General features: G+C 41.8%; 1 protein-coding gene across 5 annotated transcripts in view; it reads right to left on the bottom strand.

The window, feature by feature from the left end:
* mctp1a (multiple C2 domains, transmembrane 1a) overlaps positions 1-25499 on the bottom strand; it is a 158702-nt gene that overhangs the window by 66977 nt on the left and 66226 nt on the right. For 4 of the 5 annotated variants that reach the window (XM_060882710.1, XM_060882706.1, XM_060882709.1 and 1 more), the window contains 4 exons: positions 10620-10762; positions 10065-10144; positions 9208-9319; positions 7332-7370 (listed from right to left, as the gene is read on the bottom strand). In XM_060882710.1, the coding sequence (XP_060738693.1) occupies positions 7332-7370; positions 9208-9319; positions 10065-10144; positions 10620-10762 (374 nt within the window). The remainder of the gene's footprint in view (positions 1-7331; positions 7371-9207; positions 9320-10064; positions 10145-10619; positions 10763-25499) is intronic. The other variant, XM_060882707.1, reaches the window with a different exon arrangement.

Raw genomic sequence — 25499 nt, 5'->3', positions numbered from 1 at the left:
CTGCAGTCCAGGCATTGGTCTTGCCCTGCTTGTCCAGGCGGGCATAGTGCAGATGCCAGGTTAAGGCCTCAATGCCCCAAGTGCGGAAGGAACTGGAGCTTGAGAGCTGCGCATCTCCAATCAGCCGTGACTTGAAACCCAGATGGCTATGAGCAACCACTTAGTTCGCAGCCAACTAGCTCCATTCTCAGCGTGCAGGCTTTACGGCACACAACGTATAAGGTAAGAACACAGGGCAAGGTCTCAATTTGCGTTGCTGCAGGTACTATGACTATGGTCCCTGTTACTTGTCCTCAGGTTACAGGTGCTGTAGTTGATTTTTTGTTAGAACCTTTAGGGCCATAAGAAAATGCTCTTCCGGAAGGTTTGCTGTTGTCTCCTTCTGTAGTGTATGCTGAGAGAGGGTTAGTATATGCTCCCATTGTTAATGTAGGTAGTGTAGATGTATGGGTGGCATCTCGTCATATTATAGGCACTGTTCAAGTGGTGAACGTAGTAAAAACTCAAGGGCCTAATCTAGTAATTTCTCCTGAGAATGTTTATACGGCCCATGTTCATCTCCAGGTGGCTGAACAAGCACCTGGTGATGGGGTAAAGTGGCCTAATTTTGAAGGGCTGGCGGAACAGGAAGTAGAACAGGCAAAGCATCTTGTGAATAAGTATCAGTCCCTCTTTTCTGTAAGTGAGGATGATCTAGGGTGTTCATCACTAATTACACATGAGATCCCTGTGGTGGATGATAAACCAGTTCAACAGCCATATAGGCGAATCTCTCCCTCTCAGTACGAGTCAGTGCGGGCCCATATTCAACAACTTCTGGATAGTAAAGTGATCAGGGAGAGTAGTAGTCCTTATTCCTCTCCTATTGTCTTGGTACAAAAAAGGATGGGACAATTAGGATGTGTGTCGATTATCGGCAGCTTAATGCAAAAACGAGGAAAGATGCATATCCATTGCCTAGGATTGAAGAGTCTCTGGATGCGTTGACTGGGGCAATGTGGTTTTCCACTTTAGATTTAGCCAGTGGTTACAATCAGGTACAAGTGGCTGAGGCCGATAAAGCAAAGACTGCCTTCTGTATTCCATTTGGCCTATTTGAGTTCAATCGTATGCCTTTTGGGCTATGTAATGCCCCAGCAACGTTCCAGAGAATCATGGAACGTATATTTGGAGATAGGCGGTTCCACTCTTTGTTGTTGTACTTGGACGATATTATTGTTTTTTCATCTACCGTACAGGAGCATTTGGTACGGTTAGAAGAGGTATTTGTCCGGATGCAGCATGAGGGTCTTAAGATCAAGCTGAATAAGTGTAGCTTTTTCCAGAAGCAGGTAAAGTACCTAGGTCATGTTGTATCCAAACAAGGGGTTGCTACTGACCCTGGAAAAGTGGCAGCGGTGAAAGATTGGGGTCGCCCAGGGCATTTGGCGAATCTTCGGTCATTTTTAGAGTTCGCCAGTTATTATCGACGTTTTATTGAGGGATTTGCCAAGTTAGCTAGGCCCCTGCATGCACTGGTGACAAAATTAAGTGGTAACAGGAGAAAAGGGAAAACTCCACGGTTGCCCTTATGTTCCTTGTGGGATTCGGCGTGTGAGGAGAGTTTTCAGACGTTAAAGGCAAAGCTTGTTACGGCACCCGTACTTGCCTATGCAGATTTTAAGAAACCATTTGTTTTGGAGATTGATGCAAGTCATCAGGGGCTGGGTGCAGTTTTGTCCCAAGAGCAAGGGGGAAAGCTTCGCCCGATTGCTTATGCGAGTAGGGGTTTACAAAAGACTGAACAGAATATGGAGAACTATAGCTCAATGAAGTTTGAGTGTTTGGCTCTTAAATGGGCTGTATGTGAAAAAATTAGAGAATATCTGTTGGGAAATGAGTTTGTTCTTTATACTGACAATAATCCCCTCTGTCATCTGCAGACCTCGAAGTTGGGTGCCCTGGAGCAACGTTGGCTATCCATGTTGGCTTCTTTCAATTTTGTCATAAAATATCGCCCTGGAAGGGTTAATCGAAATGCAGACGCATTATCTCATCAGGGTATGGAAGATGTTTTTCCAGGTATAGAGGTCCCATTAGTGCTACGACAGCAGGTGGGTATCCAACCCCTGGAAGAGGCAGTGGTAAGGGTTAATGAAATTGCTGCACTGCCTGGACGTTCACAATCAGATTTGCGGTCTTTGCAACAGGCAGACCCCGTAATTAGCCCTATTATGAAAGCTTGGGATGTTGGTATCCCTCTGCAGGCTTTGGAGTTGTTGGAGATGGTCGAGCAGTGAAGGAGTTGACTAGACATTGGGATCGATTAAAGTAAAGGGATCGAGTAAAGTAAAGAAGTAGAGTAAAGGATGGGTGCCTTTATCGGTTAATTTATTCACCTGATGGCCATCAAGAGATCTATCAGTTGTTGTTACCTCAAAACCTCCAAAAGGTGTTTATGAGTTTACATGATGGTCATGGGCACCAAGGGGTAGATAGGACTGTTGAATTGGTTAAGCGTCGTTGCTATTGGCCAGGGATGTTGAAAGATGTGGAGCAGTGGTGCCGTGAGTGCCAGAGGTGTGTTCTGGCTAAAGCTGTTCAACCAAAGGTGAGGTCTTTTATGGGTCCATTGCAAGCATCCCAGCCTTATGACATTTTAGCAATAGATTTTACTATGTTGGAGCCTGCGAGTGATGGAAGAGAGAATGTGTTGGTGCTTACAGATGTGTTCTCTAAGTTTACTCAGGCAATTCCCACGAGGGATCAGCGAGCAAGTACTGTAGCTCAAGTTTTGGTCCGCAATTGGTTTCAGTTGTTTGGGGTGCCTCGTCGCCTCCATTCTGATCAGGGACGAAATTTTGAGAGCAATCTTATCGGTCAGTTGTGTAAACTGTATGGTATACAGAAGAGTCGCACTACCCCTTACCATCCACAGGGTAATGGGCAGTGCGAACGTTTTAATCGAACTCTACATGACCTATTGCGTACTTTGCCTCCTGAAAAAAAGAAGTGGCCTCACCATTTGCCGCAGCTTGTTTATGCATATAACACTACAGTGCATTATTCTACAGGTATGAGTCCATATTTTCTGATGTTTGGCTCGGAGCCCAGATTGCCAGTTGATTTTTTGTTCAATAATCAGTTGGAGATGACAGTGGAAGCACCTGAACAGTGGATTATGGAGCATCAGGATAGACGTCAGGTGGCATATGGGGAAGTGCAAAAAAGGCTGAGTGATAGGGTTGCCCGACTTAACCAGCACCATAAGGGTAGGATAAATGATAAAGGGTTTTGTGAGGGTGAGTTGATTTATTTAAGAAATCATCAACGTGGGCGAAATAAAATCCAGGACATGTATGATTCATGCTTGTAAAAGGTTGTTCGAGCACCAGGTGAGCAGAGTGCAGTATATTCAGTCGCCCCAGGGTCTCGGGAAGGGCCGGCGAAGCAGGTGCATTGGTCAGAAATGCGCAAGGCATTTTATGAACCCGTAGTTGAAGATGTGGGCCCTCCTGTTCTTAGTGGAGTGTCTAATTCCAACGAAGGGGCTGATACTGACTCTGCTTCGGAGGGGGATTCTGCCTCAGATGGTGATTCTGCATTGGTTGTGGTATTGCATAATGATTGTGATTTAGTTCCTTTAAGTGTTGTTAGCGAGGACCGCTCAGAGTGTTCTCTTGTCTCAGAGGAGCAGCCGTTGAGCTTGGGGCGTCCTAAGAGAAGTACAGCAGGTCAGCATTCAAACCCTTATAGACTACCAAGAACTGTGGCAGTAGCAGCAGTTAGTGAATGAATTTGGTATTTTGTGAATTTATTTTTATCGTCGGGTCGCAGGCAAGTGCTTACCAGTAGGGGGGGTGAGGTAGACTAATTATTCCAAGACTTTTTAAGCAGGTACTGGGAAGAGGCTTCGAGATTTGGGCCTTGTTTTAAAAGCACATGGGATATAATGCTGCCTTGTTTGGTTGTGTCTGAATTTGCCCCAGATGAGGTAGGCTGACTGGTTATTCTTATATTGTTTGATTTGTTTATTCATGGATATTTATTTTGATGTTATGGGCAAATTGTGTTTTTGTTTACCTAGATGCAGATGAATTAAGTAATGCTGACTGTGTATGTTGACAGTTGCTGGTATAGGTAAATATATGGGCTTTGTTTAATTTAATTAAGATGGGATAATGTTTTAATTGTAATTTTCTCTGGTAATGTGTTTTATTCAGATGTGAATAAATGCTCAATCATTGACTGATGGTTACTGTATATCTGCTATCTGCTAAAGAAGGTAAATGTGTTTCATATATTAATTAAATTGAGATTGTGCAGTTGGTAACCAGGGTTTTAAATGTTTAGTGCTTTAATAAAATATAGGATGTATTGTTAATTTTGTTTTCTTCTGTTTTAGATTTAAGTCAATTGCTGTTTCTCCTGTGTTGTTTTTGTTTGGTTCCCTGGCTGGCCGGTCTCAGAGGTGTGTGCTGCATGGTGGCAGCACGTGTATTTTGTGGATTGTTTGTGTACGAGTCCGGTTGGCTGGGGTTTTGTTTTTGCATTTCTTTTTTTTATAACACCTTCCCAGCCTTATGTCGCCAGCTTGATTTTTAGTGCTTGCTTTCTGTATGTGTGCGGGCCTTTCTGTGTATGGGATCTATGTTTGCCATGTTTTCTTGATGTGGTTATGAGTGAGGGTTTATGTTTTGAGTTGTGTTTAGTTTTATTTGAATTGTGGTGTTTTTGCTTTCCAGTGTGAATTATCAGGGAGATGTTTCCTTATGCTTTAAGGGCCTGCCACATGCCAGGAAACTAGCTAATATAGTAAAAGTGTGAGTTGGCTATTAACATCTTGGAGAGCTGAGTTATTTACATAAATCATTTTATGTCTGTTTTGTGTATATCCTTTGATGTCCTATTTTTGTAATAAATTTTTGTACCTTGAGTGACTTGAAATGTTTCTCTTTCAACTAATTTTGAAGGAGTGGCCTGGTGGTACACATGGATTACTGGAACCATGTCCCGTGGTCTGATGAGACCAAGATAAACTTATTTGGTTCAGATTGTGTCAAGCGTGTGTGATGGCAACCAGATGAGGAGTACAACGGCAAGTGTGTCTTGCCTACAGTCAAGCATGGTGGTGGGAGTGTCATGGTCTGGGGCTGCATGAGTGCTGCTGGCTCTGGGGAGCTACAGTTCATTGAGGGAACCATGAATGAAAACATGTACTGTGACATACTGAAGCAGAGCATGATCGCCTCTCTTCAGAGACTGGGCCTTAGGGCAGTATTCCAACATGATAACGACCGGGAACACACCTCCAAGATGACCACTGCACAAGGTCTCTAACATCCACCAGCTCCGTGATGTTGTCATGGAGGAGTGGAAGAGGACTCCAGTGGCAACCTGTGATGCTCTGGTGAACTCCATGCTCAAGAGGGTTAAGGCAGTGCTGGAAAATAATGGTGGCCACACAAAATATTGACACTTTGGGCCCAAACTGGACATTTTCACTTAGGGGTGTCCTCACCTTGTGGCCAGCAGTTTAGACATTAATGGCTGTGTGTTGAGTTATTTTGAGTGGACAGCAAATTTATACTTTTATACAAGCTGTGAAAAGATATAATAAAATATTTACAAAAATGTGAGGGGTGTACTCACTTCTGTGAGATACCGTATACAAAAAGAGAGAGAGACCCTATATCTTGGATCTGTAACAGTATACTGAATGAGTGTAAACTAGGCTTGTGTGATTAAACAATATTGTTTTCCATTATTATGAGATTATATTACCATGATACCTAGTGACGCTTATCAGTGGTTTTATTTTACTACCAGACCTGCCAGACTTTTGAACCACAAAACGTTGATAATGCAAGCAAATGTTAATCAGTTATCAAAACACACCAAAGAGCAGCTTTTTAGTCCCCGGGTAAAGCTAGGCCTGAGCCGAGAGACATCTGATCTCCACTCCACTCCAATATTAACAGACAGTCCCTAAAAGCCTCACCTCATTCCCTCATCTCATGAGCTCTATCCTCACACAGGTTCCCTCACTTTCAATATTCAGTAGTGTGAAATAAATAATTTTCCTGTATGGCCAATTTGGCTAACATTAAGTAAATATCTATTCAATAAAATCAGTTTATTGAGTGAATAATTATTCTGAGAGGTCTCACAGAAAAATTCTGACCTAAAACAAAATGTCAAATCTGACACTGCACAAGACACGTTAATGGTGAGGATAATAATAAAAGTTTTTAATTATAAATAAATAGATCACTATAAAGTGCTTAAAACACTTTTTATTAATTTATCAATTTTACTGTGGTTCTGCTGCGCTCTCCTTCTCAACAAAGAAATGGTCAGAATATGAACATTACACAACAGATTTCTCATACAAAAATGTGCTGTCATGTTTTTTTTTTTCTTAGTTTACCAAGTATCACAGAATCACTTTTAAAAATTCCACCATTCAGCTGAATGTTCCCACAGTCCCTGACCACACAGCTGCTGATATTATTACCTCTCCTACTCTCTTTAAACCTGATTGTGGTGAATGCTCATTTTCCTGTTTTTTTTAATTAGTTCTACAAGATTTGTGGTTTTTTTTGGCAAGATTTTAAAATAGAAATTCACAATTTAGATAAATATTTTACACAAACCATAACAGGAGAAAGTTTAATAATAAATATTTAAATATTACACAAATATTATCAACAAATGCTTCTCTTGCCAAAGAAACCGAAGTCCAAATCCTTTCAAAGTCACTGCTACTGCACGTGCACTTGTCTTCTTTCGATAGTGCAAATAAATGTGCATTAATAACAACATATACTATACATTGTATTTCAACACACACCATCATCTTCAAGAAAAAACAACTTAGCTTTGCAACAAAATGATACCAAATGATCTGGAAATAAAAAAAAAGAAAAAAGTCCATCTTAATGGTCATTTTTAAGCAAATATTTAATATAATATTTATCATAGCCTATTAATCCATAAATCCTTTACTAACATAAGAACTTAAAAACAGCCTATGGTCTATCTGTTAGCTGATAAGGTGAATCTAAAGTGTTAGATAAAGCACATGTCCAGGACAATCAACTGACAGCAGGACCTAGACTTTAGACAAATCTCTACTGCACTCTCAAATGCATCCACCAGGTGGCGCTATAAAAAAAAGCTGTATATTGCAAGCTGTAGAAAATAAAGAGCGCAACATGGAAATTAAAGTGATTAGGGCTGACTGGTGGAGGAGGAGGAAGAAGGTGCAGACGCCATTCAGTCAGAGGCAGAGAGCTGCAGAGCTCAGGGAAGGAAGGACTTCGGTACAAGCTGTGTCATGCTGTTATTACCTTACTGGATCTTTTCCAGCTCCTTCTCAAAAGCATGGTCTGTAAATGAGACAAAGCAGTTACATTGCCACTATCACCACCCCCAGTGTGATGAGCTTGTTAGAGCTAAAAATGTGAGGTTAGTTAAGCTTTAAAGGAGTACAGTGAAATGAGGAAGCTCTGTTTTGAGAGCATTATGACATCCTGTAATAGAAATAATGTGAGAGCGCTTCAGATTTATTAGGTTCCTGGGCTGTCAAAAGACTGTTGTTGACTTTTTATACTAATCCTCATGCTAATGTCTTTGTGTTTTGCGCTAGTGTTTTTTTTTTCACTAGCAAACCAGGACCCACATAAACCTTTGCTAACTGTCTGTTTAATTTTCTCTTTTTTGTTTTTTTAGTGGTTGCAGCTTTTTCTAGGTGATACCTTCACCTAGAAAGGTGATACTGGCACCATCAGAGGTAAGATTCTGCAAACCACAGTGTAATTCAGATTTCTTCTCTGACAGCAACCAGTTTACTTGTAACTAATAACCTTAACGATTAATGCTTACATCTGTGGTGCGCAGAAATGCATCTGCATTCTGTTGCTAATCTGCCTCAAGGTTTGCTGTGTTGCTCAAGGTTACTATAGACTTCATGTCAGCTTGATCCATTTTCATCATCAAGGTATTTCCACCTGCAGAACTATAGACACTGTGTGGACATTCTAGGAGATCAGCAAGTTTTTGTATTAGATGTGAATTTAACTGAAGCTCTTGACCTGTATCTGCATGATTATTTGAATTATGCTGATGCTGCATAATTGACTGATTGTATATCTACATTAGTGTTCCTAATAAACTGTCCTATGATATACACGTAATGCACTGGAATGTCCACTATTGTGTTTTTTTTCAGTAGCCAATAATCTAGCTGAAAGTGTGGCGTTTATTCAGAATTAGCAAAGGTATCACAGAGATGTCTTAAGCTCTTCTTAGCAAAGCCCCGGATTACAGTTGCTGAATGAGAACCTGCTAATTGATGATTGGAGGAGGAGGAGCAGCCAGGGGAAGCTGGGAACAGCAGCGGTTAGACATCACAGACACATCAACAATCTTCAGCTCGATTCATACACATAACATAAAAATCTGTCTCTAATTCATCCTAATGCTTAGCTTCGGAATCCCAATGCAATCAGTCCTAACATTTACAGAATTATAAAGACAATTATACAAAGCAGGGTATATTTCTCCTGTGAGCTTCCTCCATCTCTATTACACATGTAGGGGTGGAAAAATTAGACATACAAAATGAGATCTAAATCTTTACACAGAACTCTAGGTAAATCTGGAGACTAAATGCAATTAGGCTGGACCAGTCAGCGCTGAACACATTTCTCTCCTCGAGAGAGGAAGTGCTGCCAGCCAAATTCTAGCTCCTTTTTTTATGAGTGCATTTTCTTTCTCCAGTAATATATTTCTTGGCTTGAGATGAAACGTGGATTATTTTACATCAGCTAGCCCACTAAGTCTATTTGTCATGTCCTTCCAAAGAGATTGAGAGGTGAGAGTGCAAGACATGAAATATACATTTTTTTCCACAGAAGGTCATGATAAAAATCAATTTTAATGATAAGCAGGCTAAAGATCTGTCTATCCACCCCAAATCAAGCTTTGGATACTGACATACATCCACATATGGGTTAGAGGATAACTTTAAAGCCTGCTAAAAGATTAACCCCTTAATACTGTTATCTATTAACACAAATGTCCAAATCGTCCAAAATAACAGCTACAGATAAAATGTAGAGCTTTAATCCTCACAGCCTCAGAAACAACACGTGTCTGGAATATTTAGCCATCAAGGAAAAAAGGGGGAAAATGAATAATATGAAGATAGAGGGAAACACTCACAGAATCCCTGAAGTCCCCTTCCTTAGGAGTGAGATTGACCGCCAGTTCCAGAGAGCCCAGATCATGTTCGGGATAGTGGGGATCCTTCAGGTCAAGGGTCACATCCAGGGTCCTAAAGGAGAAGTGAAAAAACACTGGTCACACAGAATGTACACATACTGGCCTTTATTCAGTAAAGCTCTGTAGAAATCAGCACAGATCTGAACACAGGGAAGGAATGAAGGAGCGCAAATGATAAATCAGCTTCAAAGCTCCTGCCCACAAGTACCTTATTTATGCTTATGTTATAAAGCACATCTGAATGTAGGGGTAATTCAGGGTAGTACAGCGGGGCAGCAGGTGAATGCTGCCACATACACAGTGTGGATTACTGATTGGCGTTTTAAATGTTCTCCATGTGCCTATGGGGGATCTTTGGGTTCTCTGATTTCCTCTCATCTCCCAAAAACATGCCAGTGTGTGGACTGGCTTCTCTAAATTGCCCCTAGGTGTAAATTGGCTGCTCTGCAATAGACTGCCATCTCATCCAGAGTGTATTTCAGTCTCAAACCCAGTAATCCCAGGATAGCCTCCAGATCCACTGTAATACTGTCCTGAATATAGTGGTTTTTACATGCACACATGATTTTCACATTATCTGTTATTTTAAGGACTCCTCTGCTTACTATGTCTTATATATTGAGGTTTTTTTTTTAAATCTTGGTTTTGATTGATTTGTTAATTAAGCATTTATTCCAGTTGAAAACCAGTGAATTCCTTTGACAGTTGTACAATCACAAAGAAACACTAGATGTGTCAATTGGAAAGCAGAAGTATAAGAACATTAGCTATAGACTGTTACAAGACTGGTCTAGGACCTATGTTGTTCCAGGGACTCCAAGTAAAGATATGCAGAGCCCATGAAGTCATCCTGCAGGCCAAAGTCATAATCAAAGACCTGTAGTGGAGAGACAGAGGATGAGATACAGAGGGGGAGAGAGAAAGAAAGAAAGAGAGAGAGAGAGAGAGAGAGACTGTTAGAAAACAAGAAATATGAATTACTGAGAATATTTCTGCCACAGATATTATCTATAAAGTTTACAGTAAAAAATGCTATCTAATATAGAATAATCATTTAAGAAAACATCATATCAATCAAGTGAACTTGATTGGATTCATTAAATTTTGGTTACTTTGGCAAAATGTTTTGCTTTCACTGAAACGCAAATATATGTGTCTATCATCAGAACACTAAGCAAAATGCTTAAACTAAAAAAAAACAATGTTTTACATTGAAACAGCTCCACTGCATTCATGTTAAAGCAGCACTCAAAGTGTCATATTGTAAACAGATAAAACCCCGGAAAAGCATCTATAAGGACCCGCTTCCTCCAACACATCATATCAGTGACTCATTTCTGCTCACAGCTTACCTTAACATAGAGAGGTTCTCTTATACTGTCCACCAGCAGGGTCACTTTCTCATCCCATACCGGGTTCAGGTTCTTATAAATGGTCTTGCTGCGGAAAACCTCCTTCCCTGCGATCTTAAACTTCACATAAGGGTCACTGGTGCCTAAAATAAAACACAGTAAGAGTGAGGTTTTCATCAGCTCAGAGACCACAGTACTGTCAGAGGTAGCATGAGTCATTGTGGCCTGTTTACAGTTGTCCACTGATACTGATATGATCCTTTATATTTCCTTCTCATGAAGGTCTTTGACGTCGAGCTGATATGTTCATCATAAATAGCAATCTAACAGACACCAGTTTTCAAGGACTCACTTCAATCTTAATGAACTTAACGAACTTAAGCAATTGCATGCAAAATTTCTGTATATAACATTTGCATGAATTTATACCCCTTATTTTCGTTTTGTTTTTGTGATCTTGGAAGGTCACACAGGACAATTCCTTGGAGGTATTTAGGTCATGTGACATGGTGTGTGAGGTCTGATTAGTCCATGATTAAGATATGGCAAATTAAATTTTAGACTCAGGAAATGAATCTTAGTTCAAACAAAAACTAGATTAAAATTACTTTTACACTGTACTTTAACATTTAACTTTTTTCCACCAAATCTACATAAATATATCTCTAAACCTTAGTGTGTAATAAGTAGAACACATTCAATAATAACATACATATTTGTATGTAGTGCATAGATCAATCAGCCAGAACATCACAACATCCCGTGCTGTCAAAACAGCTCTGACTCTTCGAGGCATGAACTCCACAGGACCTCTGAACACCAGAATATTAGCAGCAGATCCTGTGCTGAAAGTTGTGAGATGAGGCGTCCAAGGACAGATTTTTTTATTTGTTTAGTACATCCCACAGATGCTCAGATGATCAGATCTGACTAGATGCTCTGACCCAGTCATCTAACCAGCACAATCTAGCCGTTGTCAAAGTCTCTCAGATTCAAACACATAATGTATCCTTATAATTTATAGTTATGTATAAGCCTAATTTACCTATTACCTATTTACCTAATTTACCTAATGTACCACAACCATGTTCTTCACATGACCTCTCAGTGGTTTTAATGTTGTGCTTGACCAACCTTATACTGTGTGTATGCAGTATACTGTATACAGTATATATAAATATATCAAATATTCTTTTACTCACTTTATAAAGATATGTGTTTTGTAATAACATGTAACTCATGCATTCATTTGTTATCTAAGAATAATCCCTTGTAGCACCACTGGCACTTATTTACTCATGTAAATAAACATGCAGCAAGTAATAAAATAATAACTGTATGTAATAACTTACAAATACGATGAGTATTTTTTTTTTGGCACAAGCAACATGTTCTGCAACAATGCTGGCTTCTGGATTCTCTTTTTCCTGTGTAATAAGGATGGACACACTATGTAATACAAGATATATGGGTCCTGGTACAATCGACCATCCAGAACCTTTTAGACTCCTTTAAATTCTAAGCTTTGTTTTTATGTCATTTCTGTGTTGATTTGTATGCACATCTAGGGTTATTATCTTGATCAAAAAAATCCATCTATAAAGGAGATATAACCTCCTGGTGGGAGCAAGTTTTTGGGTCTATTCAATCCTAGAAGGTAGTGGAAATCCTCATGTCATGATTATAACATGGAAATAGTGTGCATGGCTAAAAAGTTCGGTTTTGGTCTCGTGATTCAAGCTGTAGTCTCATTAATGCTTGGTGCCTGCATTTTGTGTGCTGCTCTAAGACAGGGTTTAGGTTTTAAGAAGATTTGCTGTAAATGAAATATTATTAGTTCTTTAGGTAATATTACTACTAGTAACAGTAATATTTTAGATTGGCACTAGATGGCACTTCTGCTCCACAGCAGCTTGTGAACAAGCAGTAAATCTGCATCAGTTATTTCGTCAGCTTCTCAACTGCAGAGTTCCCACTTTGTCCTTATCAAACTACTTAATCCATGCAGAACCATTTGTTTCTCTGTAGATTTAGCAGATTCATCAGGGGTTTTATCACAAGCCCAAAAAACATCCTGCCATATCCAGATCAGAAGGCTGTGATAAAAATAAGTATTTCAAGGTTTTTGAGCAAACAACCAGACACAATCCCTTGTGTTTTCATTTTTAAACAGAATTTCCCTTATGGGCAGATAAACCGACTGCTCCAAATATGCAGCTGAACCAATCCTCACTGCAGCCTGTATAATGAGCTAATACATCTCATCCTTTAAATTCTCAGCAGTAAATCCTACATATTCCTGACAGAGATTACACATCAACAGATTTTACTACTGAGAAAGTCACTGTTTGAACGAGGTAATTGTCTTCTATTTCTAGAATCACGTTATACAAGCACAGAAACATCCAGAGGCTGACAGATATACAGTAGAGGCCAGTAATACATGCGTCTGTGTGTATGTGTGTGTTTGTGTGCGTGTGTGTGAGTGTGAGAGAGAGAGAGAGAGAGAGAGAGAGAGAGAGAGAGATTCAGGCTTTAGGGTAAATCTTGAGATTGTAAAGATTGTATCACATAAGAAGCCAGTGTATTGAATGTAGTCTGTCAATAACAAGATGTACATTTGCTCATTATGCTAATACAAAATGAATAAGGTTACAAAGGGAGGGAACTTAATATAGGAAGTTAATATGAATTTTCCATTGTTGGTATTTGAACACACAACCTTCTATCCAGTAGTGGAAAGCCTTAACTAACTAGCCACCAGTTTTCAGAACCCTCACTGGCCATTTCCTAAAACAATTTGATTATTATTATTTTTGGATAGCTATGCCCCTCCTTGAACCGCCACCTTATTGTGGTGGAGGGGTTTGCGTGCCTGAATGATCCTAGGAGCTATGTTGTCATGGGGCTTTCTGCCCTTGGTAGGGTCTCCCAAGGCAAACAGGTCCTGGGTGACGGGCCAGACAAAGAGCGGTTCAAAACCCCTTATGAAGAAAGTTAAAGCAAGGTCCGTGACGTCGCCCGGTATGGCGCAACTGGGGCCCCACCCTGGAGCCAGGCCCGGGGTTGGGGCTCGCATGCGAGCGCCTGGTGGCCGGGTCTTACCCCACGGGGCCCGGCCGGGCTCAGCCCGAAGGAGCGACGTGGGACCGATCTCCTGTGGGCCCACCACCTACAGGAGAAACCGTAAGGGGCTGGTGCAATGTGGATTGGGTGGCAGTCGAAGGCGGGAGCCTTGGCGACCCAATCCCCGGACACGAAATCTGGCTCTAGGGACATGGAATGTCACCTCGCTGGGGGGGAGGAGCCTGAGCTGGTGCGGGAGGTTGAGAGATACCGACTAGATATAGTTGGGCTGGCCTCCACGCACAGCTTGGGCTCTGGAACCCAACTCCTCGAGAGAGGCTCTCTACTACTCTGGAGTTGCCCGTGGTGAGTGGCGGCGGGCTGGTGTGGGCTTGCTCATAGCCCCCCAGCTCAGCAGCCATGTGTTGGAGTTCACCCCGTGAACGAGAGGGTCGTTTCCCTGCGCCTTCGGGTCGGGGAGAGGTCTCTCACTGTTATTTGTGCTTACGGGCCAAATGGCAGTGTAGAGTACCCGACCTTCATGGCGTCTCTGGGAGGGGAGCTGGAAAGTGCTCCGACCGGGGACTCCGTCGTTCTACTGGGGGACTTCAACGCTCACGTGGGCAGCGACAGTGACACCTGGAGGGGCGTGATTGGGAGGAATGGCCCCCCCGACCTGAACCCGAGTGGTGTTCTGTTATTGGACTTCTGTGCTAGTCACAGTTTGTCCATAACGAACACCATGTTCAAGCATATGGGTGTCCATCAGTACACATGGCATCAGGACACCCTAGGTCGGAAGTTCGATGATCGACTTTGTGGTTGTTTCATCTGACCTCCGGCCGTATGTCTTGGACACTCGGGTAAAGAGAGGGGCGGAGCTGTCAACTGATCACCACCTGGTGGTGAGTTGGATCCGATGGCCGGGGAGGAACTTGGACAGACTTGGCAGACCCAAACGTACTGTGAGGGTCCGCTGGGAACGTTTGGCAGAGTCTCCGGTGAGAGAGATCTTCAACTCCCACCTCCGGCACAGCTCCAACCAGATCCCGAGCGAGGTTGGAGACATTGAGTCTGAGTGGACCATGTTCTCCACCTCCATTGTCGACGCGACCGCACGTAGCTGTGGCCATAAGGTCTCCGGTGCCTGTTGTGGCGGCAATCCCCGAACCCGGTGGTGGATCCCGGAAGTAAGGGATGCCGTCAAGCTGAAAAAGGAGTCCTATCGAGCCTGGTTGGCTCAGGGGACTCCGGAGGCAGCTGATAGGTACCGGAGGGTCAAGCAAGCTTCAGCCCGGGTGGTTGCAGAGGCAAAAACTCTGGTCTGGGAGGAGTTCGGTGAGGCCATGGAGAAGGACTATCGGTTGGCCTCGAAGAAATTCTGGCAAACTGTCCAGCGCCTCAGGAGGGGGAAGCAGTGCCCTGCTCACACTGTTTATAGTGGGAGTGGGAATCTGCTGACTTCGACTGGGGACATTCTTGGACGGTGGAAGGAGTACTTCGAGGATCTCCTCAACCTCACCGACATGTCTTCCACTGAGGAAGCAGAGGCAGAGGGCTCATTTGAGGACTCGTCGATCCCCCAAGCTGAGGTCACTGAGGTGGTTGAGAAGCTCCTCAGTGGCAAGGCACCGGGGGTGGAGGAGATCCACCCTGAGTACCTCAAATCTCTGGATGTTGTGGGGCTGTCTTGGTTGACACGCCTCTGCAACATCTCGTGGCGGCTGGGAACAGTGCCTCTGGACTGGCAGACTGGGGTGGTGGTCCCTCTGTTTAAGAAGGGGGACCGGAGGGTGTGTTCCAACTATAGGGGGATCACACTCCTCAGCCTCCCCGGAAAAGTCTATGCCAGGGTACTGGAGATGAGAATTCAGCCGATAGTCGAACCTCGGATTCAGGAGGAACAATGCGGGTTTCGTCCCGGTCGTGGAACACTGGACCTCACTATATATATATATCTCTATACCCTCACCAGGTTGCTGGAGGGTTCATGGGAGTTTGCCCAACCAGTCCACATGTGCTTTGTGGATCTGGAGAAGGCATTCGACTGTGTCCCTCGTGGTGATCTGTCGGGAGTGCTCTGGGAGTATGGGGTCCGGGGCCCTCTGCTAAGGGCTGTCCTGTCCCTATATGAGCGGAGCATTAGTTTGGTTCGCATTGCCGGCAGTAAGTCAGACTTGTTCCTGGTGCATGTTGGACTCCGGCAGGGCTACCCTTTGTCCACGGGAACATGGGGACCACGGGATTTCGTCTATGCTTTTTGCAGATGATGTTGTCCTGTTGGCTTCTTCAAATCAGGACCTTCAGCGTGCACTGGGACAGTTTGCAGCCGAGTGTGAAGCGGCGGGGATGAGAATCAGCAGCTCCAAGTCCGAGGAAATGGTTCTCAGCCGGAAAAGGGTGGCTTGCCCCCTTCAGGTTGGTGGAAAGCTCCTGCCTCAAGTGGAGGAGTTTAAGTATCTTGGGGTCTTGTTCACGAGGGAAGGATGGAGCGGGAGATCAACAGGCGGATCGGTGTATCTTCTGCAGTGATGCGGTCGATATACCGGTCTGTTGTGGTGAAGAAAGAGCTGAGCTGCAAGGCGAAGCTCTCTATTTACCAGTCGATCTACGTTCCTACCCTCACCTGTGGTCATGAGCTTTGGGTCATGAACGAAAGGACAAGATCCCGGATACAGACGGCCGAAATGAGTTTCCTCCGCAGGGTGGCTGGGCGCTCCCTTAGAGATAGGGCGAGGAGCTCGGTCACTCGGGAGGAGCTCAGAGTAGAGCCGCTGCTCCTCCACATCGAGAGGAGTGGAGGAGCTCGGTCACTCGGGAGGAGCTCAGAGTAGAGCCGCTGCTCCTCCACATCGAGAGGAGTGGAGGAGCTCGGTCACTCGGGAGGAGCTCAGAGTAGAGCCGCTGCTCCTCCACATCGAGAGGAGTCAGCTAAGGTGGCTCGGGCATCTGTTCCGGATGCCTCCTGGACACCTCCCTGGGGAGGTGTTCCAGGCATGTCCAACCGGGAGGAGGCCCCGGGGAAGACCTAGGACATGCTGGAGGGACTATGTCTCTCGGCTGGCCTGGGAACACCTTGGTATTCCCCCGGAGGAGCTGGAGGAAGTGTCTGGGGAGAGGGAAGTCTGGGCGTCCCTGCTCAGACTGCTGCCCCCGCGACCCGGCCCCGGATAAGCGGTATAAGATGGATTGATGGATGGATGGATGGATGGATAGCTATGAGCCATAGCAAATCAGACATTAATTAATCAATGCAGTCTGTAAACATAATGCAACAGAAAAGCGTTCTGAGTCCCTGTACTGTTATCCCATATATGGTTAATTTCAGGTGTGTTGGAGGATGTGTTAGCCTGGGTTGGGGGGTGTTAGCTTGGGGGGATCCCTCTGTTTGATAGTTGAGATCTGACTTGCAGTGGGAATTAGCCCACTCAACATATTTCAGGTCAGGAAAGTCTGTAGTTTTCAAAATGATATACAGTAGAAAGCAGTGAGAAATGTTTTCCCAGGTACCACACATACCAATCCTTCCAACTCATGAATCACCTGAACCTTCAGTAGCTAATGGATTTGTCAGAGCACTGGTCAGTGTTTGTGTCCTCTAAATCATGCTGGTGGGAGAGAAAAAAGCTTTAACCCTACCATTCAATAAGTTTTAAAGAAACCCAACTCTTTCTCATCCCATTTTCTGGTGATTACCTGACCACAGTCTACACTCATTGATCATCTCAATACCAAAGCTGTGGCTGCACAGTTCATTTAATTTCTCTGTTTGTGATCTTGTGCCACTGCCTCCATGGGCTTATCCAGCTGATAGCTGTCAAGTATATTGAGAAGTGATATGTATCAAGTCTCTGTGCCTGTAACAGTACCACTGCTCTGCACTGATGATGTTATGCTTGTGCTTCACCTGTAGATAAGCACACAGTACAAAGCATAGGCAAAACACATATTAAGCTTCACATTTTTACACATTTATGCAAGCTGGTGATGCGATAAGAGAACAGCTGTATGCTGTCATAGTAAGATATCTAATTTAAGTAATTTCAGAGAAGACAAGCGATTCCAGACTGAGCTCCTCTATAAGCAGAATAATAAGCATAAAACAGTCTTACAAACGATCCTACTGTGATTTAAACTTGTTAGTGAACAATATCGTTATTTCTCTGATTTCCAACCAAATTTGTTAATGAAAGAACAAATGAAAATGTGTGGGACGCTCCCAGGCATTCAGAGTACAGTGTAGGAAGCACACCAGCAAGATTTGCATAATGATCGCAACTTCATAAAATGACTACCAGGTGTCTCTGCAAAGCTCAGTACCTAATCTAGTCAAACAGCTTTATCAACACGTCCTCTCATCTACCCAACAGTTTATCTAACCACACACACAGAGTGCTGAGCACATACCGAGTCCCAGACCAGCATCGTGTGGAACAAACCACAGTAATGCTTCTCACAGGAGGCTATGTGGTGGAGACAAATAAATACAAACGGATGAATTAAAAATGAAACAGATCTGGTGAGGCTTAACACTATTCACTATGTAAAGTATATAATTTATGGGGAATTTATGGTGAATTGAGATGTTTGGACAATGGAAATTTTACAATCAGGATAAAAAGACAAATTTAGGTTATAATAACAGCTACATATGAAGCTTGCTGATGTTTTAATTTACAAAAATCACAAAACTGCAGTATTATCAGTTTTTGTGAGATGGGCTCAAGTAATCCATCCATTTTCTGTACCACATATCCTGCACAGGTCTGTGGGGAAACCTGAAGCCCATCGCAGGAACAAGTGTAGCATTTTTCTGTGCCTTTTTTCACTGTCCAGTTCAGTGATTTTCATATTATGGTGGATCATTCGTGGTGGAAATTCATATCCAAACTTGAAGTTGTATTTCTTATTTCTTTATAGTCATTAGCCTGTTTTAGTGGTTAGCTGAATTGAATAGGTTTAATGCTAATAGGCCTTTAAATTAAATTGGTGAATATATTCAACTGGTGTTCAATTGGAGTGGAAAAGCATTTATATCTGAATTGTTCATAAAATAAAGCTTTCCTGGCTGCAAAAGTTCTGATAACTCTATTATTTTGTGAGCCACCAAGTTATTTAAAATAAATAAAATTTAAGGGTTGTATTTAGGGGTTATCTGGGGGTCCTGGGATTCGAAACACACAATTTCTAGCTCATTGAGCACAAAAGCACCAGGAGGAGGTAAAATAAACCTGATCACAAAATGACCTAATGACCTTGCAGCATTATTATAGATCAGCAGTGGAAGACGGGCACAGGGATGTGATACGTATCACTTCTCAATATACTTGACAGCTATCAGCAGGAAAAGCTGACAGCAAACCAGTGGAACAGGATTGCAATTACAGAAAATAAATTAACTATGAGGCCACAGCTTTAACATTATGATGATTAATGGGATTGTAAACTGTGATAAAGGCAACCACCAGGAAATCAGATTATAGACAGTTCTTTCAAACTTACTGAACGATGGTGTGAAGCAAGACACTAAACAAAGCTATTAAAAATCCATAGTAACGTTGATGATTCATCCCAGTGGGGCTATTTCTTCTTTTCCTCCCAGACTGAAGCACACATGAGTGGACAGTCACAGAGTTTCACTTTTTATGGGTCTATATAACCAGCAGAGTGCATTGTCCATCCAGCAGGCTGCAAAGCATGAAATTAAGGTCCACTCGCATGGTACAGGAATTGAATTCCTAAACAGAGGCTGTAGATCTTAAGTTTTACTGTGCCCCATGAGACCTCTGATCTCAGACACTTAAACAATCATGAGTAGTATAAGGGAAGTTCAGTTACAAACACAGAAGCTAGTTATTCAGCGCTCTCTTTTCTAATGATCACATTAGCAATAGCAAGTACTGACACTGACATGTTTTATTGTTCTATGTATTCATTCAGTAAGTAGTCAGGGTTCTGATGGACTTAGCATTGATCCCAGTAACACTGTTATATACAGAACAGATATACACACTGGACCACATGCCTGCCCATTCCTGCCCATGACAGAACATACACACTCATTCACACCTGAGGCAATTTTAATGTAATATCACTGGGTATTTGGGAGGTGGAAGGAAACTAGAAGATCTGTACAAAATGCATGCAGACTCAAAGAGAACATCAAAAAAAAACTCAACTCAACCTGCTCTGCATGGTGCAGTGGCTGCCTTACAATAAATCATGAACTATGTGCAGAGATTTACAGTTCTATCTGTGTCCACATGGTTACCACCTGGTTCTCCACTTTCCTCCAACCTTACAAAAATGGTGCATAAAAATGGCCTTAATCACTATGTGTAATGTTCCGATCCATGCATGCTGCTCTCACTGTGAAATATTGTTCACTCGTGTTCATACCAAGCCATTTGTTTTGTGTAGTTTTCAAGTGTGTTACCTGCCTGCTATTCTCTCGTTTCTCGATTCTCTCACTGTGTTTTCCTGGATTTGTCTGCTTTGTTTATTGCCTTTCTTGTATGACCTTTTGCCTGAATGTAAATGCAAGTCAGCATTAACGCCTAAATCATAACCTCTATTCCCAGGACAAGCTTTGGATTCCCCACAAAACTGACCAGGACAAAGAACTTACTGGAGCCGTTATAAAAGCTACAAAATCACATACTGTATGTTCTTAATATTAGTGATTTGTTTAAACAACATACAAGATATTTATTATTGCTCCTCATCACATAACTGAGTAACAAAAGCACAGAAATGGATATTTTTTTCTCTGAACATCTGAGACAAGAAAAAAAACTGTAAACAAAAATATTGTGTGTGTGGCATGTGTGTTGTCTCTTGAAGAGTAGGTGATAATATTGTAGATGAGTAAAATATTTTCGTGGCGCAAATGAACAATTGCATACTAGGTGTATAAAATGGAAAAGTATAACACTTGCTGTACTACTGTATGCTATGTATGCTTTTTGCCTTGATATGTTCTGCCCCAGAGAGTGCTGTGGTCAAATAAATCAGCAAATACTTCATTTTAATATATATTCAGCTCATTATACTGACTTCGGAATTGCCACTTTTCACTGTAATTATATTAGTCATAATAACATTCATAAGGTCTCGCACTAATGATATCCTGCACAGCCACAGTGAGGCAGTGTGTTACTGCTTAATGCAGCGAGAGAGGATTCCCTCTACCATTCCCATCTGACATGAAATGCAGACCTATTTCTGTGTTCATTCTCACTCTATAATACATTTTTCTCTTCATAATCTGTCAAATAGAGTCATTCAAATCAACTGAATATGAGATAAGAAACAAGTGCAAAAATTCAGGATATTCAGCAGTTACTGTAATGATTCCAGGAAATGGTGCACACTATATTAAGGTTGGGACTCTTAGGCACCCTATGATTCAGTGAGTGATGATTCTCTATTATCAGTTTCTATACATATATGTTTTTTACTGTATTATTACCTTTTATTTTTAGAATATGAAGTAAAAGGTGTACCTCAGCACGAGTATGTGCAACACCAAGCAAAAGCCCAGCTTTTTAACAACAATGGATGGTTGCAAATCTTTTGATGAAATTTTAAATCACATGGTAATCCGCTTTACCCTTTCTGAATGATAAGAAAGCTTCAGCGCTGAGGGCCCTCTGTTCAACAGGAACAGCAGAAGACAGCAGTTTTTACTTCAACTCTAGATTCTGCATGGTGACTTTGTTCTTGAAATACTTTATCTTATATGACAGAGCTCTGATTCTTGTTGTCCTTTTAAATTCATGAAATGCAGATATGCCAACAAAGTCACTTTCAAAGCTGAGGGCGCAGGTCTGAGCTTTTCAAGAAAAATGTAAATTCAAGAAAAGATTCATGGGATCTGTGTGTTTTTGTTTACACACTGTCAGTGTTAAAAATGAATCCAATCAACTGCTAATGGGCCACATTAGCATAGCATTAAACAAGGAAAGTCCAGCTAATGGCTTCTGAATAATGAATTAAAAGGCTAGAAAATGTCCTGATTTTACAGTGTAGAGATGAGTAAATCACTTCAGGTATGTGAGCCTAGCTTTATGAAAGTTTCATAATTCAATATAAAAATGAACTATAACTGAAATAAAATAAAGTAGACACATTGTGGCCAAAAACAAATGAAGCATATGATACTTGGCAAAAACGCTAAAGGTATAAAAGAGTGATTTACATTATTATATTATTATAGCTATTATGTTGGCCAGGACCTTTGTGACGATTTTTCAGTACATATTGATTTTTCAGGAGCTTAAAGTGGTTTTCCTTCTTCAAGCTTTCAGCAGTTCCCCAGCAAAACTTTGAAAAATCAATACAAACAAGGGAAATCCAAGTTACATTAAGAGGGGTAGAATTTTCCAGCCCAGTAATGCACCCTGTAAGAGGTCTGATACAGGGATATAATGAAATCTTTAATCTAGCCAACAAATTATGCACAAAATCAATTAATCGGAATAAAAAGATGGAATGTCTAATGGAATGAAGGATATTGTGGAGAATTCAATTTTTTGGATATGAATATGAGTGTGCACTCAAATATATGTCTGTACCCAAAAACAGAAGATCCTGATCTGTATGTAGACATGACGGAATTGTTCATGGAACCAATTTGAGATAACCTGACATGACTTACTTTGTGAAAACGCACATTATCATGTTGAAAGCAGCCATTGCAAGATGTCTCAGAAATTAAGAATCATCAAATCTGTCAGGACTCAGCCCGGACTTTGGCCATGTGCATTTGTTTACGTTCTGTGTTCATGTGTCTGCCCCACCCTTGTCTTTTCCTCCCCGTCTCTGCACACCTGTCCCTCATGTGTCATGATTATTATTAGTATTTTTTTTTTATGTTTTGTCCTGGTGTCTATTGTTGTCGTGTCTCGAGTCGGTGTCCATGTTTCGTGTTTTTTTGTTAACAAACCCCATTTTATTTTAAGCTATCCTGCATTTGGGCCCATTTTATCCCCACGTTACTGACAAAACCAAGTCCAGTTTGGGTGAGTCTGTGCCAGGGTAGCCTCAGATTCCTGCTCCTGGCTAATAGGAGTAGAACCTTTTCTGTTGTCATAGCTCATCCACTTAAATGTCTTACATGATGTGTGTTCTGAGGTGCTTTTCTGCTCAACACAGCTGTAAAGAGTGATTATTTATTTCTCTAGCTTTCTTATTAGCTCAAACCAGTCTGACCATTATCTCTGACCTCTTTCATCAATAAGATGTTAGAACTACCAACACTAAACCATTTTTCCACAATAAAAAGAACTGACAGAATTGAGTTTTTTGGGGGTTATATGTACTTCTGATATATGTGCAAAAGAGAAACATTTCAGTTCAGGAAAACCCATAAACTGACTATCCAGCACTCACTGCTGCTTTCAAGCTCCCCTATTACATCCCTGAAATAGAAAATAAAAATGAAAACAGATACAGTACTTGCACATTGCATACTACCAGGACTCCCTGAAGTCCCTGAAGAGCTCTGTTCTGGCTCTGAAGCTGTGGATGAAAGCTGTGACACCTTCTGTTTAATCTCAGGATACAAACATATTCAGGGCACCGCAAATAAAAAAACAAAATTCACTTGGAAAGATAATTTATTCTGCATGACTGATTCAAAGGTTACTGATAAGATTTAAAGAACATACAATGATTTTGATGCAAAAAAGATGCAACAGACAATTCTTGAGATGAGCAAAAACTCCTCCTCAAACAGTCATAATTAATCCAACCCCAAAAATCTTGGCAGGCCATGAGAGCTATAAAAAGGTTACTGAATAATGCATACAGAGTCATAATTAAGTTACAATTTCAAAGTCCCTCAGGGTACAGGCCGATTACTCATGTTTGAAGTGTTACTAGGAAATGTGGAACTTGCACTACTTCTTCTACTCCTTCTCTTTCAAAGCAGATATATTTATCTGTGACCCTCTCAGGGCTGACTAATGTCCCCTCATTCAGTCAACCATGAATCTCTGTGTCCAATAGATGTTCTCTGGAACAGGGTTTCCTCTTTCTACTGTGATAGAAATGACTGTCTCTTCAGTCTGAGAACTTTACATGAACCACAACAGGAATTGAGTGGAAGAGTGTTGAGAGACCAAATTAGGAATTAATTACAAGATATATTCATTTTGTTGTGCTAAATTGTCTCAATTGACTCAAACACACACTTACTCAAGAACTTTTCATCACTTCGGGTCAGACAGTTTCCTCCTTACCAGCAGAGGCCCTTTGCACTGATCACTAATCACTTACACACCACTTCCTGTTTGGATAAGTCACTGCACCTAAATTCAGAGTAATTTACCATACTTCATTTACCTTGAACTTTTCTTTGTGCTCTCATTTACTCTTTTGGGTTTGTCTTTTGATGTGATTGTGCCTTGCTTTGCTCTGACTGTGATTTTGGATTGTGGACTATGTTCCACATTGAATAAAAATCCTGCACATAAAGCCTTTCCAAAGTCTCACATTCTACAACTTTCCTGACAAGGCTAAACATAATCAACCAAATAACTATTTACATTTGAGAGTAAGAGGGGGACACGGTGGCTTAGTGGTTAGCACGTTCGCCTCACACCTCCAGGGTTGGGGGTTCGATTCCCGCCTCCGCCTTGTGTGTGTGGAGTTTGCATGTTCTCCCCGTGCTTTGGGGGTTTCCTCCAGGTACTCCGGTTTCCTCCCCCGGTCCAAAGACATGCATGATTGGCATCTCTGGAAAAATTGTCCGCAGTGTGTGAGTGAATGAGTGTGTGTGCCCTGCGATGGGTTGGCACTCCATCCAGGGTGTATCCTGCCTTGATGCCCAATGATGCCTGAGATAGGCACAGGCTCCCCATGAATTTGAGATCAATTTGAGTCCTTTTTCAAGATACTCATTCAAGCAATGATGATGTGATGGGATCAACAATTAGATTAATCCCAGTATTACAAAAACGTGTCTATCAACACATACAGTTTAATACAGAAGAGCAAACAAACTTTAAGCATTCCCTGCTGGCAGACATGTTAACATGAGAGGTTAGAGATTATTTTATCATTAGAGATTATCATCATTGTAGACATACTGTATGTGCTATTTACTGCAAGTTTGACATGTTTGTTAAAGTTAAAATATCTGGGTACTTTAGATAGCTGTTTGTCCAGCTGAAATTCAACAGCATATTACATTACCTTTTAGTTATTCTACTTTTTTTATGTAGCCTGTGGACAAAGGTATCGTTTGATTGTTGGGCCATGTACAGTAGGGCATAATCATGAGCACCATGTTCATGGATCAATCAGCTCCCTAGTTCAGTAGTCAGGGCACTGAGTTGTTCATTTTAAGGGTTGTCTCTCTTACACTTTCAAAATCCTGCCAGTACAAAACTAAACAGTGTCTATGCTCACTATGTTCCCTTTTTGAAAAATAACTGTTAGAAGCATGTTAGTGTTGTATATGACGTTCCATTTATGTTGCGTTTAAATAGTTTTAAAAACATGTGATTTGAAGATTTGAAGAAACCACTAGGTAGCTTGAAGTAACAAGTGCCAACCCATTGCAGGGCAGAAAATGAATGAATGAATGAATGAATGAATGAATGAACAATAGGCTGGAAGCACTAGAAACAGAAACAACAAACCAAGGAACAAGAGAAAAGGACTCAACAACAGGTGCAAGACAACATGATTGTCAGAATGTCCCCCTAGTGTCCAGGCAGGCAATAGTCCCAGCCATTCCTGACAGTAACCTTGGAGATGGGAAATGGCCCGACAAAGCATGGGGCAAGCTTCCTGCAGGAGACTTTA

Source organism: Tachysurus vachellii, chromosome 12 (assembly GCF_030014155.1).
Source record: "Tachysurus vachellii isolate PV-2020 chromosome 12, HZAU_Pvac_v1, whole genome shotgun sequence".
Lineage (NCBI taxonomy): Eukaryota > Metazoa > Chordata > Actinopteri > Siluriformes > Bagridae > Tachysurus > Tachysurus vachellii.
The sequence above is the reverse complement of the archived record's forward strand: the minus strand, read 5'-3'. Positions and strand labels throughout refer to the sequence as shown.